The sequence below is a fragment of the Trichogramma pretiosum genome, unplaced genomic scaffold (genome assembly GCF_000599845.2).
Source record: "Trichogramma pretiosum strain Unisexual culture from Peru unplaced genomic scaffold, Tpre_2.0 scaffold80, whole genome shotgun sequence".
NCBI classification, from domain to species: Eukaryota; Metazoa; Arthropoda; class Insecta; order Hymenoptera; family Trichogrammatidae; genus Trichogramma; species Trichogramma pretiosum.
This window is the reverse complement of record NW_019641650.1, coordinates 419,822-437,404: the sequence shown is the minus strand read 5'-3', so window position 1 is coordinate 437,404 and position 17,583 is coordinate 419,822. Positions and strand designations below refer to the sequence as shown.

The 17,583-nt window shown below is 46.7% G+C and overlaps 1 protein-coding gene across 1 annotated transcript in view; it reads right to left on the bottom strand.

Moving 5' to 3' along the window:
* The window catches only part of LOC106660113 (Krueppel-like factor luna), a 275,708-nt gene that overhangs the window by 20,922 nt on the left and 237,203 nt on the right, over nucleotides 1-17,583 (bottom strand). Inside the window, exons 2-5 of the mRNA XM_014382956.2 lie at nucleotides 2,569-2,742; nucleotides 2,163-2,405; nucleotides 1,856-2,064; nucleotides 1,458-1,756 (exon numbers count right to left, since the gene is read on the bottom strand). Coding sequence (XP_014238442.2) covers nucleotides 1,458-1,756; nucleotides 1,856-2,064; nucleotides 2,163-2,405; nucleotides 2,569-2,742 — 925 coding nt within the window. The remainder of the gene's footprint in view (nucleotides 1-1,457; nucleotides 1,757-1,855; nucleotides 2,065-2,162; nucleotides 2,406-2,568; nucleotides 2,743-17,583) is intronic.

Below are 17,583 nucleotides of genomic sequence, written 5' to 3'. Positions count from 1 at the left end.
TTTGACATAATTTCCGGGGAATTACGAGACAAGAGCAAACGAGCATTATAATATCCCTAGCCACTAACTCTCTCTCTCCCTCATTCCGCATGCACACGCCCGCGCATGTGAAGGCTCGGGTAGAGAGGCACACGCCTGTACATATACTTTTCACGCTCAGTACTGCGAGCGCAGCAATGCAATTCGCGGCTTTCAGCAGCCGCCAGACTGCAGCGCGCAACTACCGCAGACTTGACTGCCTGCCTGCTTGCCCCCCTTGCAACAGGAGAGCCTGGCGTGGTGTAAAGGCAAAAGCCTCGAAATTCGAATGTGTGTGCGCGCGCGGAACGCGAGAGCTCGTTGATTTGCATTTTGTGCGCGTCAAAGGCCTACGTATGTACGTACGAACATACATGGCACCGTGTTGCCAGCTGCTGCTGTTGCTGCTACTGTAAGCCGTCAGTAGAGCTTACGCGCGTGCACACTCACACCCTCCCACGCACACTAGAACGAGCTTAATGCAAAAAAGCTCGTGCACACCGCAGCGCAGCGAGAGAAACGCCGCATAGTGGAGCGAGCAAATCGTCAGTAGGGCTTCACAGCGAGTATAATAATGAGCGTACGCCAAATCCGTGGGAAAACCTAAAGGAAATGAAAGGGCCAACGAATTTCTGCGTCGTTTATAGAGAGCACGAGTATTTTAGCGAAAGGCCGCCTTGTAACGACTCGCGTGTCGAGCGATCAAAGTGTGGAGAGCCCCGAGTGGTCTGTGTATTTATCGCGTTAAATATTTTACGGAAAAGCGGATTTTCGCGCGCGCTCATACACGAAGAGACAAATACAAGCGAAATATAACGCAGAAATTCAACTGTGCTATATCGATGCAGAAGGTAAACGCGACGTAATGCGAGTAAATAAAATAACTAACGCGAGCAATACGGCAAAACCGAGCAAGCTGAATTATTTCGACCTACGACTCTTCCTCGACCATCCCCGCGTATACGCGCAACTGCGGACATTACACGCGCACAGACAGGGCAAAACTTGGCCTTGAATCTAGGGTATATATTTGCCCTGGACTCGACGCGGTGCGGCTCGACCATTAATACCACATTTGTCTTCCTTTGAAGTCGTGTACGCCACTAAGAGCAACCGAGAGATGTTGCAAGGAAGGGAGAGAGAGGGAGAGACACTAATAATACCTCAACTCTAAACCGTATACGGAGATGCAAAGCTCCGAGTCTACGGGGTTAACGCACGCGCTTGTTTAATTAATTACAAGAACGTGTTATTCGCGCAATTGCGTAGACAAGCGTAGCTTGCCACCTTCAATGAAATACTACCCATTAAAATCTTCGCATATAATTACATCAAACAAAGATACAAGTGGTGTATAAAGATTATGTCCTTTTTTTGTTCATCATCGAACGTAAAAAAAAATCGATGAAAAAATTCATAAAAAGCATGCGCGCACGTACCTGTATGCGTTCGCTGATGTGCCTTGAGATGCGAGCTCTTGGTATATACTTTCTTACAGCCTGGAAATTGGCACTTGTGTATCCTGCGCTTGGTGTCGGGCGGACTGTGCTCGTGACTCCTCGGATGTCTGTTGTTGGCGCCGCCGTTACCTGCGCCCGTACCCGTCGTCGCGACAACCGTCGCCGTCGTCGTCATCGCCGTCGGCCCCGAGCCCGTCGTGCCTATTTGCGTCGTCGTCGTCGTCGTCGTGTTGCCGTTCACCGTGGGAAAGGCGCCGTTCGTTGCCACGGAGATTAATCTGCACGAAGATGAGAAAAAATAAATCGAATGACATTTCTCTCGCTCGGTTCGTGTATCGAGAGAGAAAATCGCAGGATTTCATCGAAAAGCAGCTTACCTCGCGACGCTTTGTGCGTTTGCGGTAACCCTGACGATTGCGCTTCTGCCGTTGGTACCGTGAAGATTGAGATTGTGCACGTCGAGCATCGAGCTGCCGGTCGACGAGTGACTCGAGTTCGAATGACCTTGGCCCGATTCCGGACTCGATGGTGGTGTGAGAATTTGTCCCTCGCCTTCGCAACCACTGTCTTCTTCTTCTTCGATTTCCTATTTTGATACGGGGGGAAAATTCGGAATTTATAGATCATAACTAATGTCGTATCACACTGCAAATACAAGCTGTAAAAATGAAAAGAAACACCCACCTCGTGCTCCTCGTCCTCTTCAAGATCTTCGCTGGATTCTTTTTTGAGGATGAGCGCTCGACACGACAAGGACGGCGAGCCGTCCCAGGACAGAGCTGAACAAGCCGAACTTGCCGAAGACATGGATAACGAGTCCAAGTGTCGATCGAGATCCCTGTCGCGGCCATTGTGACTGTGATCTCCCGGACTCAGCTTCATTTCGTCGAGACATAAAGTGTCTCTGTCGTCCGTCGACGCTGTCACCTGAAATTGCGTTTTGGAGAAAAGTTACAAAAGATATTGCGCAATCGACTTTCAACCATTTGGCCATGTGCATTTGAAAAAAATTTAAACGTCGGCGATAAAGTGTATAGAAGCCAATAATATATGCGATACATTGCATCAGGATAATAATATTTTTACAAACCTGCATCTTGATCGAAGATTCGTACTGTGTCGTGTTCGCGCTCCCCGTGGTGGCGGTCCAGATTTGCGGGGCCCTGAACACGTTCCACGGCGTCGTGTCAAGATCCGTGGAGAGCTTTTTGTACGAGTGCAGCTTGGGTTCGTCCTTCAGGTACATTTCCATCTCGTAGCATGTCTGTAACAGGCGCGAAAGAAAAGAAAAATGAAAATCAGTCTCATTAATCACATTATAATCAATTACGAGGAGCTTTCAAAAAAGTGTGCGCTCAAAACGAGTTAATCAGTCGAATGTTCGGGTCGCGAAATATCAGCGCCTCATCTCTCGCGGGCTGAAACGTACACTACAAAGCCCGCATAATCTTCGTCGGGCTTAATGACCCTTTGAGCCCTATTATAATACCCGAACACTGTTTACAAGTACGTTAACACGCTCCCAAAGCACACACACACACACACGATCGCTCGCTTATAAGCTTGACGTGCATAATGCACACGAGTGTGTATCCATGCAGACCTCTTCCTCTTTGTGCGTGTGTGCATGTGTGTATGTGCACACACAACATAATATATTATATCGATAATGATAATAGTCGTTGTTAATAATGATCCATTTAACATCAAGGCTTCATTATTATATCGGGTTATAGTCGTCGGCAGAAACTGGCGCTATATAGCGTATGACAATCATCGCAGCGTAACAGAATACCCGCCGCGCGCCGCTGCACCACCACCACCGCCGCTTTGCTTGTTTACGTGCGACGAGAGCTGCACCTGCATCGCTTAATCATTCGTAAAATTAAAATATTTCCAGGCAGGCTTTCTCTCTTTTGCACTACCGCAACCCGTGTGCGGCTTCTATCATTTATCAACGAGTCAATTTCAATGTCCAGCTTGCGGCGTGTCTGTATACGGTGGAAAACTTTTGTATATTATGTCTAGGGCCAAAGTCTCGTCGTAGTCATAGTCGTCGTCGTGCAAGGGCTAAGTTTGCTCCTACTCGAGATAGCAAGTTGCAGAGGAGGAAGCATCGACTCTTGGAGGCGGTGGCCATGACTTCTCATACTTGGCCAAAACTCAGGACGCGACGAGTCCGAAACATTCTCGAGTATCCGCGTTTACATACACAGTAGACATCTACACATCTATGCGGAGCGTTAGGGTTGCAGCGAGGCCAAGAAGGATCTATTAGCGACAATGCGGAAATTACTCCTGGAGAGACTTTGCGCGTACGCTGCACAGAGAGAGAGAGCTTGTACGTGTGTATATGTGTGTGCGAGTTGCCGAACGTCAGAGTAGTCAAGTATATACAGCAGTTCAAAGTTATGGCGTTCTCAGACGCCCAGCAGCAGCCATAACTACGTGCGTATACAAGCAAAGCTCGGTCGCTTGTACATCGCATCCCTTGCATGATAGATAGGTAAGTTATTAGAAAGAATTATAGTGCAGTGGTTATATTATTTTGATTAGGCCGAGGATAGCTACAAAATTTTCAAATATGTTGTTTAATATTTGTTCAACATGAGATTTTTGATCGTTAAGAATACACCACTCTTGGCAAACGGAAAAAGCAAGCGTTTACAAAATGCAAATGAATTTATATAGATTAAACTGAAGTTAAATACATTTCGTTTTTATCCGCGTAATGGCTGAAAGAGTGATTTCATATTTCAAGAATTCGCTGCAGTGAAAGAGAGAAAAAAAAAGAAAGTACACGCAAGTGCGAGGGAGAGAGACAAAGTTTTCCTTGGGTCAGGATATGTGCGCACACAGAAGTTTTTTGAAGATTCCAAAACAGAGTGAATACGTAGTTCTTTCAGCTGAATAAATGCACACACGCGAGCCACGGACTTTTCTTTCTAGGCATAGCGCGCGCGCACTTTTATACGTACACACACATGTATATACTTTTTTTGCACTCACACGCGGGCGAAAGTTCTTTTGAAAAGGCTGCCAGTGTGCATATAGCATAGGCCAGACGAACGGCTACTCTCGTGCTATATATACTTCAAAGGCTACCTTGGCGAGCGCATGCGTGTGCACAGTCGAGGTGCATGTAATAGCAAAGTTTCGCGAGAGCAAAAAAAAAGTAGAAGAAGAAAGAAGATGGAAGCAGCAAGTTTTATCATGTAAATAGATATTTCTTATGATATGCCTTAATGCTGGGCGAGAGAAATAGGAAAAAGGTCTTGAGATGAAGGATGAGATTGAATTTCTTAGCGATATTTCCGATGTACCGATGATGATTTCTCTTACTTTTGCTACTGTGTGGGGAAAAAGAAGCAGCGAGTCTATCATGCATCGAGCGCGAAAGAGAAAGATGCTGCCATTTGGCATGCAAGCTCTGCGCAGCGCAAGCTCCAGCTACCGCGCACTCAATTGGCCAAAGCAGTGCAGTGCAGAACGCGCGCGGCCACGCTAAGCGAAAATGTACGATGGAGCAAAGAGAGAGAAAAAAAAATAAAAGTCGGAAATTCTTACACGGCGAGTGCAAAAAAGGAGAGTCGGAGGGCAAGAGGTAGAATTAAGTTTGCCTATCCAGCCATAACCCTCGAGGTGCATTGTTCTTGAGTGAGAGAAATAATCGCGTTGGACTTTGTGAGTAAAAGGCGCGTCTCTTCCATTATTCATGGTTAAAAGTTCTCGCCCCGCTCGCGCGCAACGAGTAAGACAGCGTGCGAGAGCCAGTGTGAGAGCAAGAGAGAGAGAGATGGAAGAATGAGAGAAGAAGACCTTTCCTACTCTTTCTCTGGCTGACTTTCGCACTCTTTCTCTCTCTCTTTCTCTCTCACTCTCTGTCTCTTTATTGCGCCCATAACGACATTATTATAAAGTTGAAAGAACATTTTTATGGCTCTTGCCAACGGGACGGTAATATAATAGCCAACTATTTTCTCAATGAGACTCACTTGGCACGGGTCCGTCTATTTCACGAATTTTCAACTTGTCTCTATTCATCATGTAGCGATCGGCAAAATCGATCGGCGACGAGCATTATCTCGAGCTCAGGCCGCCGAGATCGATCGCTCATCGGCATGGCAGCATCAAAATAACGAATGCACCCGCACACACGAGAAATGAAAAAAAAAACACGAGCCGATGGACTGGAGCCGACATGTAGGGTACGCGTCACTCTTCATTATGGCAAAGTACGGCAAGTGTTTAGCACGACGAGCGAGAGAGGCAAAGGGGGGCTACCAGCAGCGCCGCAAAACTCGAATGGCTAATGGCAAAACTGCGTAATAATGCATAACTCCAACTTGTCTCGTTCTAGATACCAGGCCAGGGTAGAGCTGCCCGAGCTCGTTCGATCTCGCATAAATCAAATGCACACTCGAGTCAGAGCTCCCCCCGCCGTAGTCCGTCAAAACTTCCTTCTGCGCATTTCCATCAATGTATAATCGTGCAGGCGCGCACTGTCACTTATTATACCTCCCCTTTGCACGCATAGTACATAATCTTGTACGAATCACGCATGTTTATGTGCTCGCTGAGAGAAAGAGATAGATCCTTTTACCCTATCGGTGTACGTGTATTACTTGCAGCGTGTCAGGCCGTATTCGTCAGTGCAATATAGGATGAGCAGTTGAGCAGGACATCATTCAGACACGCGGGAATTTGAATTTCGGCTCTCATTTGAATCAGAAAGAATAGGGTGCGCGGGAGTGAAAAAACCCGCTCGATTCTTTTTTTTCTTTCCTATAATGAAAATAAACGATCGAAAAAGAGCGCGCGTATGAAACAGGCTTTTTATCTAGTTTAGTAGAGTGGACTGAATTATTATGTAATTTGACGCTCGCATGCGGACGAAAAAATGAGATATATAATGTAAATTTTATGCATTATAAATTTATGTACGCACGATGTTCGCTGGTCGCGCACACGCATGGTCTCCCGGAATACATATGAATTTCGAATGAAAAAAAAGAGAAGAGTTTAAACGACAAAGTGAGCGGATGGGCGAGCGCACACATATACGTGCACCACATGTGTATATGTGTGAGCAGAAAAAAGTATCAACATGCATGCGTGCAGAGAGGGAAAAGAGGCGAGAGCGAATCCGGATATTGCGCGGTCAGGAAATTTAAAGTGAAATTTGTGCGATCGCAAAATTCTGCAAAACGTACGGTAATGGTGGAGAGCAAGAGAGAGAGAGAGAGAGAGAAATGTACGCGAGCCAGTACAGCCGGCAGCAGCGTTGAAAGAAAGCTTTAATAATAATCGGATGGGCCGAGAGAGATGAGATAACAGAGTTTTTGAATCATCCCGATCGCACGCTCGAATAAAATACAAATTTAATAGAACGCCCCAGACCGAGCTTTTCCTTTTTGCTTTTGGGGAAAACGTGAAAAATCGATATTAAGAGCAGGGTGTATTTGTTTACGCTCAAGCTGTTCTGCAGTATTTTGCCGACGAACTCGAAATTTTCATTTCAAGTTTCGGGAAATTCAGACAGAATAGACGGGATAGTTTGTTCTCATTTTCATCCGCAATGCATTTCAATTACAAGGGCTAATGAGAAGCGAAATATTTACCAGTACGTTGCATCTTAAGTAGCTGTACTCGACTTTACCCAAACTTTGGGCTTAAAAATGTTGACAAAAAGTTCGAATATTAGCGAGGCAAACGGAAAGCAACAAAGTTATAAGGGTTTAATCAGTTAGAGAGGGCTTGATTAATTTCAATTTATTGCCCAAAGTTATGAGAAAATATATGCAAAATTTACTGAAAATGAACTTTTAAATTTCGGTAAAAAGTAATATCAAACTATTTATTTGAAAAACAGTAAAGCAAATAGACCGAACGAGTCACTGAGTGAATTATACTTATTGGCGGTACGAGCGTATATCCAGGGCATGTCTGCAACTATATTAAAGTTATAAATTTTATCATATCTTTAAGCTAAAAGGAGAAGTAAAATTGTCGGCAAGATTTCTGACTTTAATATAGAGAGAAGTAGTCAAGTCAGATATGACAGGTAAGGTTTTTGGAACACTTCTATATAGTTTATTTCGTACGTACAGGGCGAAGGGGGAGGTGAATCGTGGCATGGCTTCTTGGCACAACGTCGAGTGATAATTTAGTCGCGAAAACAAAGCACCGCCGCAGCGGCGGTGGCGGCGGCTCGGCTCAGAAAAAGCAATTATTCAAATCACTGCATCGCTCGGCAATGGAAAACAATTCGCGAGGCACTGGCCAACTCTTTTCTTTGCGATTAATCTCGTTACAGCCGCAGTGAAAAGCGCGGGCGCAGGCGCTCAGTGTCGGCATAATAGCGCGCGCGGTGGCTAGTGTAGAGAGAAAGAGAGCCGCGGCCGAGGAGGTAGAAAAAACCTAGGAGCTGTGGCGAGACGTGCACAAAAGAAAAATCAATTAAAATCCAAGCGCTAGGAGAGAGAAAGAGAAAGAAGAGCCTCTCGTTTTCTTATCACCTGATTGATATTTAATTATCCTCCTCGATTGTTTCTTTCTCTCGCTCTCTTGGGTTCTCTCGCTGCCGCTGCGCACCCGCGCACCTAATAGAATTTCGAATTACAAAATCCCTTCGGGGGCTGGCGCGGGGGCTCCATTAAAAATTCCTGCAGCTCCCGACACTGTGTGTGCGTCTGAGCGCAGCCGCGTGTGTATAGATACGCTTTACCTCAAGGAAGTTTAGAGCGTCGCTGCTGCTTTTGCCACCGCCGCCGCCGCAGCCGACCTGGTCGCAAGCTAATGTAGAGACGAATAGTAAGTATTTCAGCTCCAAGAAAGAGAGAAAGAGAGAGAGGGAGAGATGAAAAGAAGAGCAGAAAAGCCTCGGGGCACTCGAACTTTCTTATCATTTGAAGACTCTCAGACGAATGAAGAAAAATAATTTTCTTCTTCTTTTTTTTTTGTGTCTCGGGAAAGCAACACCTCGGCTCTCTCTATGAATGCATGCGGCAACTGCTCTCGAAAGATGGTATGCCCAATCGAGCCAACGATAAGAATTACCATTGCGCAGGGGTATTATACGCATCGCGGAGAGAATTGCCACGGAAGATTATTCCGCAAGTTGGCACATTTTCATTCATTTTATTCCAAACGACATTTCCACGGATTAACTTCTTAATTTCTTTAGGAGAAAAACAATGCATCAGTCGGTTGGGTTCTCACCCTCCTCGCGCCTGTCGGAAGTTGAAGCTAAATGGGAAAAAAGTACAATTCGTTTAGCAAGTTTTTTAAAATTCCCCAGTCTCATTACATGAAACTCAAAAAACTTGAACTATACGTCATTTTTAAAAACGTCTCATTCTTCGTCGCCGGAAAGCAGAAAGAGAGAGAGAGAGAGGGGAGAGGAGAGAACGCGCAGTACAACCAAGAAGAAGGTGTAAGCTAGAGTAGCTTTAGTGTGGTATACGTATATAGCTACAACTGGTGCACGAGCTGCAAGATCGTCAAGTAGCCTGGCGTTCGTAGCTGCAGCTGTATAGCTATACACATGGCAGTGCTGTTACTACTCTTACAAGCGCGGCATATACGATATAAACTAGCCTCAAGAGAGCGAAAGCAAAGATAATCTCCTACTTCTCTGGCGCTCGCTCGCGAAGTTCCGCAGTAATTCCGACTGACTGTCATTAACAGACTCTTGCGCCGCGTACAGCTGCAGCACACGGGTACACTCGCGCGCGCATATATATATATAGACGCGGTGGTAGCAGCAGTGGCAGTTGGGGGCGCTGCACTAGCACGAGGATGAATGATAACCTCGGGGAGAAAGTGACTCGAGAGGAGCAGAGAGTACGAGGGAGAGAGAGAGGGAGGGACAAGAAAAGAAGAAGAGGGAGGATACGCTGCATCTGACACTCAAGCCATTTTTCCACACACAAGGCGCGTATTAGTTCTACTTTCCGGATGGCAGTTTGCCAGGTCGTTAAAGAGATTCTGCACCCTCCTGCCCGCCTCATCTTCCCTCTCGCGCCTCTCTCTCTCACTGCTGCTGCTCCGACTTTAAGACCCCTAGCTCCTCCTCGCGATCGCTCGGTGTGCCCCCCATCGCACTGCTCTACAGATATATTTATATATGAATAGGGCCAACGTACGGATTTATCTTGTTCTTCCGCTCGCCTGGACTCGCCGAAAGAATTGCTTGTGCGCCGAGTTATAGGTAGAGAGGAAGAGAGAGAGAGAAGAATGCAAGCTACCGCATGTATGTGTCTGTGTGGGTGCAGTGCAGCCGCAAAAGCTCAGCGCCTGGCTTATGCTCGTGCTGCTGGCTTGATTTTGATTTTTATTCGATGGCCCTTGCTCTGCCCTGGGATGATGTTTGCTCGAGTGCATCCCACACCCCGGCCAAGTACTCCAACGGTGATTTTTACCACGCGCGCGAGAATCATAATAAACATCGATTGGATTTCACACACACGCACATACACATGCCCATAGTCACAGTAGATATCACGTCGACGACGACGACGACTCAACGGAACACCTGGGGGCTCATATCGTGCGTACGTTTGCAAATTTTGGCAAGTTCTCGCGGCAAACAAAATGTGCAGGGCGCGAGCACGAGCTGCTTCGAATGCGTACAACGATCGATCTCGCTGCATCTGGCCCCGAGGCACGTTGTACAGTGCGTTTATTGCGCGCCAACGTAATGTTATTGCCTGCAAATGGAGATTGTCGGTGTATGTCTGAATGAACGTATGTAGCTATATGCATACACTGTACAGAATGTGTACAGCAAGACTGCTTGTGACGTGACGCATATAAGCGATTGACGCTTGCTGGATGATAACCCAGACCCCGACGGGTCGGACCGACGAGCCAGTCTCGACGCAGTCGCTGAACAGCAGCACACGAGTGTGTAATCGTGTCGGAGCTCGGCTCGAGCGGAGCAGCGGCCGTAATTAAAATGATTAAAAATTCAGTGCGTCGCGTGTCCTTTTGACCCTTTTTTCCAGCCCCTCGAGGATATAGCCCTACAGCGTCGCTTTAGAAAGTGAAAAAAAAGCGAGCGCTCCAGTGCGATTCTCGGGCATAACGTGACGAATTGACTACGAATCGACACTCGAGTCCATGCTCTCTGGCTTTAATGTGTCCGAGTAGCTGAGAGAGAGAGAAAGCACATAAACGCGCGCGTGCATCTGATTTAATGAATATGCGAGGGCTGAGACATGGAATAGGTCGCGCACACTACCAGCACCAACAGAAGCAGCAGTACCTTGGACGTCAATGACAACGACGACGACGACGACGGCGGCAACGACGTGTTCGAAGAGACACTTGAGAATAGAATAGGCACATATAACTGAAACGAGCTTCTACACTCGACTCCTCCTCTTACTTCAAGCTCTCTCTCTCTCTCTCCAACACTTGGGGAGCTTAGGCTGCAGTAGCTAAGCGCGAACATGTATGTGTAGTTATGCTCTCGGGATATGTACGCATCCTAATGGCCAATCAAAATCATCGAGATTCGCCGGGGTATAGCCGCGCGCCCTGTGCTGCATTGACTCTCTGATGAGGGTGAGAGTCGAGCTCCTCCGCGAGATATCTCCCAAAGCAATGCGTATAATTGCTTAGCATTAAACTACTACTACTAGTACTACTACTACTAGTACTACTACTACTAGTACTACTACTACTAGTACTACTACCACTCGTCCCCCAATATCACAATGGCGTCGAAAATTTTAACCAACAATTCAGCGCTGAATCCGGAAGTTGCTATATTATACGATATTCGATGAATTTTACATAAAAATAAAATGATTCTATAAAAAGCAGCCAAGCTAGGAAAGCTAGCTGCTCGAACGAACGCGGATAACAAACAAAGGGGTACGAATTACGCAAAACTTGGAGCATCAAAATTTAATCATCGGTGGTCGCTCGAGCTCTGCAATATCCGATCTGTTTCTCTCTCCCTCTCTTTCTCTCTTTCTGGCGCGAGCTTTCCATTATGCATCCAAAAAAGTCTGAGCATGAATAATTCATACCTCATTACTCGGGCAAAAAAATCGGAAATAATTCTCGAGCGAATCAAAATAATGAAAGATTGAATTATTCACAAACAAATAGAGCTATCCTACGCTTCTTCGCCAGCATATTTAGGAGGCAAAAAAAAAAGAAAATAAAGTTAAAAATTGAATTGTCCAGGATCGAAATTGATTTTGCGAGCGAGTCGAGCGCGCCGAGTAGATATAGTCGCACAGCCAGCGGTCCAAGTCAGCACATTTGTCCTTGTCTAGAGAGTATACACATACTAGCGTGTCCCTCGGCTCGCGATGAATATTGAATAAGAAAACGTCTCTTGACCAAATTTCGCAACTGGTTCTCTCTTCGCAGTCTCTCGTATGCTCTCTTTTTCACTCCGCCTCCCCCCAGAAAAAGCACCGTATATACGTTTGTGCACGCAGATCGATCTGGCAAAAGTATGAGCGTACTACGACTCGGTAAGTAAAATGAATTTTTGACGGGCTAACACACAATCGGTATGAACATGTGTCCATCGAGCTGCCGCGCGTCCGAATTATCGAGCAGCAAATGCCTCGCGTCGTACATTCCATGTGTGTATCGATGAATCAGTATTATGCTTGGGCTAAAAATTGCCCCGTGCAAAATTGCCCACGCAGCATGACACGTAAACGCAGGCTTGCGAGCGCGCGCGGGCGCTTGTCATTGTCCAGGATGAGTATACGCGCGTGTATCTCTACGTTAAGCTACGCGTGCATTCATCCAAGCCGAAATTTCAACGCTTTACTGTCAAAAGCACACGCAGGCACACACACGCCCCCCACGAGTTAACTGTCACTTCTCTTTCTCTGTCTCTCTCTCTCTCTCCCTCGATCTGCATGCGTACATGTGGTACACGCGCGTGGATGCTGCAGCATATAATAGGAATATATACACACATGTGACAGGACAGTAGCGGCAGCAGCAGCGGCGGCGGCGACGAGGGCGAGAACAACGTCGCTCGCGCGATACCAAAGGCAGAGCCGCATAATATAGAGTGAGCGAGAGAGCAGGTGTGCTTCGTCTTCGCCTTTACAGAGTCACGCTTTTCGCAGGGAAGCCCCGACGACAGCAGGCAGAGCGCGCGCGACAGTCCCCTCAGGAATGCCTAGATCAAGACTGCATATGTTTACGAATTAGCGCAGGGCTTACAACGGGTACTTACATTCAAACACACGCACACACACACATGTATATCTTCCAATTGTGTCGAGCGACAAGGCCGGCAGCAGTATTATTCCGAGTCGGAATTGCTCTGCTCTCTGCGCACTTACAAGGGGATTATCGGTAAACGAATCAAGAGACTCATAAATGTGAATTTGATCCAAGTACCAATGGATGCCAGAGAGGATCATCCGCATTATTAGAAATAAGAAGGCTATCAATTAATCAACAACTCCGGGTAATGCGCACCCGGATATATATCTACAATTTGCAGACAATATTTTGCGAGCGCGATACATAAGGGTCAGCGACTTAACGAGTCATATGAAAAAAAAATCTTCGCTATTGCTGCTGCTGCTACTGCTGCTGCTGCTGCTCAGAAAAGAGGGGCGCCAAAGTGCGCGCGAGAGCGCGAGGCAAGAGAAAGCGAAAGATGAAAAGAGAATAGGAACGGCTGATTGGCAATTACCGCCTGAAGTGGTGACGACAGTAGCCCGTGCAGTAGCCTGATGCTGCTGCTGCTGCTGCCTAATAACGAGAGCAACTCTCTTTTGATCAAGGAGATTCATTTTAATTTTCATCAAATTTTTCCTCTCGTCGACACTCACAAAGGCTTTTCATTTTTCAACAGGAAGAAAAAATTAAAACGCGAAGCGAGAAAGAGATCTTTCCTACCTTGCCCCAACGCGGCCGTGAGTATAGAACAAGAAAAATTGTTCCCAAGTTGTGTATAAGCTGTGCGTCGATATATAATCTCCTGTTGCATGTACCCTCAAAGAACCAAGGCGAAGATATTAGCGCTGTCGAGCAAGCGTCAGGAAAAATAAATCTGGATTTACTATTAAATACACTGAGTGATCGTGTTAAGCGTAAAAATTTTAGATGATAATATTTAGAAGAATTACTGCACACGAATTTTAACGTTTATCAAAGTTAGAATGGAATTACAAAATTATTATCAATGTATTTATAGCTTCAAATATTGGCGAATTGAGAGATACTCGCTTGTTTACGACCGAAGATACTATCATTATGGTCGGAGTTTCACAATCTGCAGATGAAAAGAGTGACTTCGTTTCTTAAATAAGAAAAAAACTTAAAAATAGGGTTATTATCCTATACAATCTAAAAAATCTAAATGAATTAGATTTGTTGACGTTAACACCTGCTATAATCAAAGCTGAAACCTTTGATTACGATACTTTTCGTTACAATTTAAAATGATTTCTGTAATATGTACCTTACATTTTTTTACACAAATATAACTTTTTTTTAAATCAATAAACACCCTATTTTTAGAAAATGTGCATGTCTATACTTTTGAGTAGCTATATACATATATTTGTAAAACTCTCAACGACTCGTGGCGATAGTTGTAGTCCGTGTGTACATATCGACCTATTGTTGCAAACCGTGTACAAGCGTGGCAAGAGCGAATAAACATGTATGCGTACGCGTGCATATGGTGGTCGCCGTCAGTGCGCAAATTCATAGTGCTCTTGGGCGCGTGGCGGCAGCAGCACCTACTTTTCGTCGCGCTGATTTATGCAAGGCGCCAGCAGGCTCTTTTGGCCGAGGGCCCACTACGCGCGCGTCTTGCGCGCTAGCTCGCGTCTGCTTTTACATATACACGCGTGTGTATGGATTTGCTGCACTTCGCGTCCTCCTTTGCGCTTTTGTGTTTTTCCGAGCGCGCGTGCATACATGTATATAAACTGCTTTCATAGCCAACGCGCGTCTGTATCCGCATCGTGAAAGAGATTCGAGAAAAAGAGAGGGAGACACGGAACGCTTATAAGGGGCGGATGTGTGCAGTTCTTGCTGCTGCTGCTCCGCGTTCTGGCCCGATCGTCGACAATAATAAAGGTGGACGCAAATTTATTATTCCACGGGATCGCCGAGGCAAGGAATTTATATTGATTGCCAGTGCCGTATGTGGTCGTGTATCGCAGCAGTGATTGCCAACAAGTCGAGCAAATAAACAATCGGCCATCGACTTTTTATACTCGAGAAAATCATTCGAGTGAGCAGCGCTGCGACGTCGGTGTATAGCGCAACAGTAAACGCGTCGCTTAAATTCAATCAATAATAAACCAATGAAAATCAGGCAGATTTAAAGCCATATTGCCAGATAGCATCCAGAGAAGTGCACCCCCGCATGCGATCCGTATCGGAGAGATTCGCCGAATTCGGAGCGTGGATATCCTAAATGCACCGCTGCCGCTGTGCTGCTTGGGTTATATATGCCACGAGGTTGACCATGTACACTCTATCACTTCTGCTACAACTACTATTTTTCGCGCGTAATTTATTTCATTAAAAAGTTCGCCGATAAATTCAAGCTAGCTTGAGTAGTAGCAGCGTCGGCCGGGCCAGGGCTCTGGGAAATAGGAGCTGAAGCGTTCTGCAGAGTGCAGCCAGGAGATTAATAGATAGTTAGAGGCGCACAGACTAATAGATAACGCGAATTGTAATTCCTAATTTTTTTTTTCTTTTTCTCTCTCGCTCTCTTTTTCGCTCTCTCTCTCTCTCACACACACACACACACACACACACACACACTCTCTTTCTCTTTTTTCAAAGTTGTGCACTTCGCGGGAGTAATAGCAAAGAGCACGAGGGCGCGGGGCCAGTGAGTTATGCTCGTTATTAAATAGAAATGACGCGAATTTTCGTAAGTTTTTAAAATGTTTGCCCGGCTGACTGCGCCGCCCGCGTGAGCGAGCGAGCGAGCTCCGGCCGTTGCCGCAGTCGTCGTCGTCGAGCGCGAGCGAGCTTTTATGGCTCTTGTGTCATTTAACATTGTGTCAGGGAAAAAAGTTTTTTCGTTCTCTCGTCTCGCGGAATATAACGCGGGCGCGTCCAAAACTAATGCAGTTATACGTTACGAATTACACGCGTACGTACGTGCCGCAGCCGAGATTTCTCAACCCGGGCGTTTATAGAAAACTTTCCTCGTGATTTCTCAATGAATCGTGCGAAACGATCTTGTTTTCTCGTTTAAAAATTCACGCATTCGGGGGGCTGGATATGTGCGTGTATGGCGCTACACACGTGTGTGCGGCGCCCTTTTTCCGTGCTTTATCCCCGACGACCGAGCAGCAATGTGCGTATGTGTGTGTGTGCGGTCGTGCGTGTTTGCGAGCGAGAGATCGCTTCCTCTGACAATGCGACAAAGTTTACGTTCAGAGAAGGGTCAGCAGCAGCAGCATCGCGCCTGAAACTGGTACCGCACGCCAGCAGCGAGCCATGCTAACTTCGGCTTAATTAGAATTCGCAAGTTTGAGCGGATACTCGTGGCGGAGAGCGAGAGGGACAGAGTCGGAAAGAGAGAGAACGAGGGCCACGCGACTAAGTCGGTTAGCGAAAATGAACTTATGTGCCAAAGTCCAAAGAGAGCTGTAACGTATATAGCACGGGCGCACATAGTGTTATGGATTCGCATAACACAGCCTCAGCTCGCACGTATGTGTGTGTGTACGCGTTGCACGCGCTGCCCGCCAGTGGCGCCTCGCGCGGTGGCCTCAGGCCCGACGGCATACGCGACGGTGAGATAGGCTCGAGCGAGCGATGAGCACGGCCGCAAGCGGCAGACGCTCTGAGATAAGGCAGCAAGCTGCGAACCAACCTTTTGTTACTTTCACTGTTATTCTTCTACCATTGTTAATTAAAATTAATCAATCATTAACTTTCAAGTGAGTTTTGTTTATTTCGCCACCTGACACCTGAAACTTTGGTTGAACCATAATAATAGTGTGCACGGGGTGTACGCGCGCTCGGCCTGTGTACGTGCAGGGCAGTGCAGCGCGCTATCGAATACGTAGGTACCTCGCGGAAATTGGATTGCTATTGGCCCGCTGATTGATAATATTCAAAGTTTCTCCATCGGCTCGATTAGAATCCAATGACTACAATCATTATCCGAGCCGGTATGGTATACGATACCGACGTCCGTGAGGTGGATATTCTCCCTTTTGAGCTGGATGAGAAAGAAAAGCCGCATTGCCAAGCCGATGCGAAGCTTCTCTACTGCGCCACGTTATAAAGCGTTAAAGCTGCTGCACGCTACTCGGATACGATACGTTATATATGTACGTATGCGCAATTTTTTCGCATTGCACTTTCTTTTGACGATTTTATCCGCTGCACGAATCGTCGTCGTCTGCGATCCGTGTAACACACACGCGTGCACTGCACACGTAGAAAGAGAGCGAAACACATATAGATGCCAGCTGAGCGTACGCACGAGCGCGCATTCAACCCCAAAACTTTTTCTCTCTCTTTCTCGGCTCTGGCTTTCCTTTCAGCCGACATCGTACAGTCGTAGTCCTCGTCGTCGTCGTTGTGCCGGTCATGTGTGAACGCTCGCTTGTACATATATATGTGCCACGCGCACCACGCTACTGTACGTCGTTCGCTGCAGCCAAAGGCGATTCTTTACGAGCTGGATCGTCGCAAAAGTAGGACGACAAAGTCGCTGCTGCTGCTCCTCCTCGTGAAAAGTACCCGAGCGACTCGAGTGAGAGGGAGAGAGAGAGAGAGAGAGGCGAGTATACGCGCCAGCGTTTACGCTATCGTACAGACATATAACACTGTGCACGCATATAGCAGCAATCGTAAAATAGCGAGCGAAGCAGAAAAAAAAATAAACTGTTCCGCCTGGTATTGCAATTGAGAGCTGCAGCAGCAGCAGCAGCAGTTCATGTAAAACAAGATCGTTTAATGAAAAATCACGCGCGGCAGCTCGGCGGATCCTTGGCGGTCGAGGAAAAAAGGAAAACAGCGGTTTATCGGCTCGCATCAATATTATACGATACGGGCGGGGAACTACTACTAGTACGCTGCTGCGACTGCGGGTCGTCGAGCGAGCCGTGCTCCACGACAG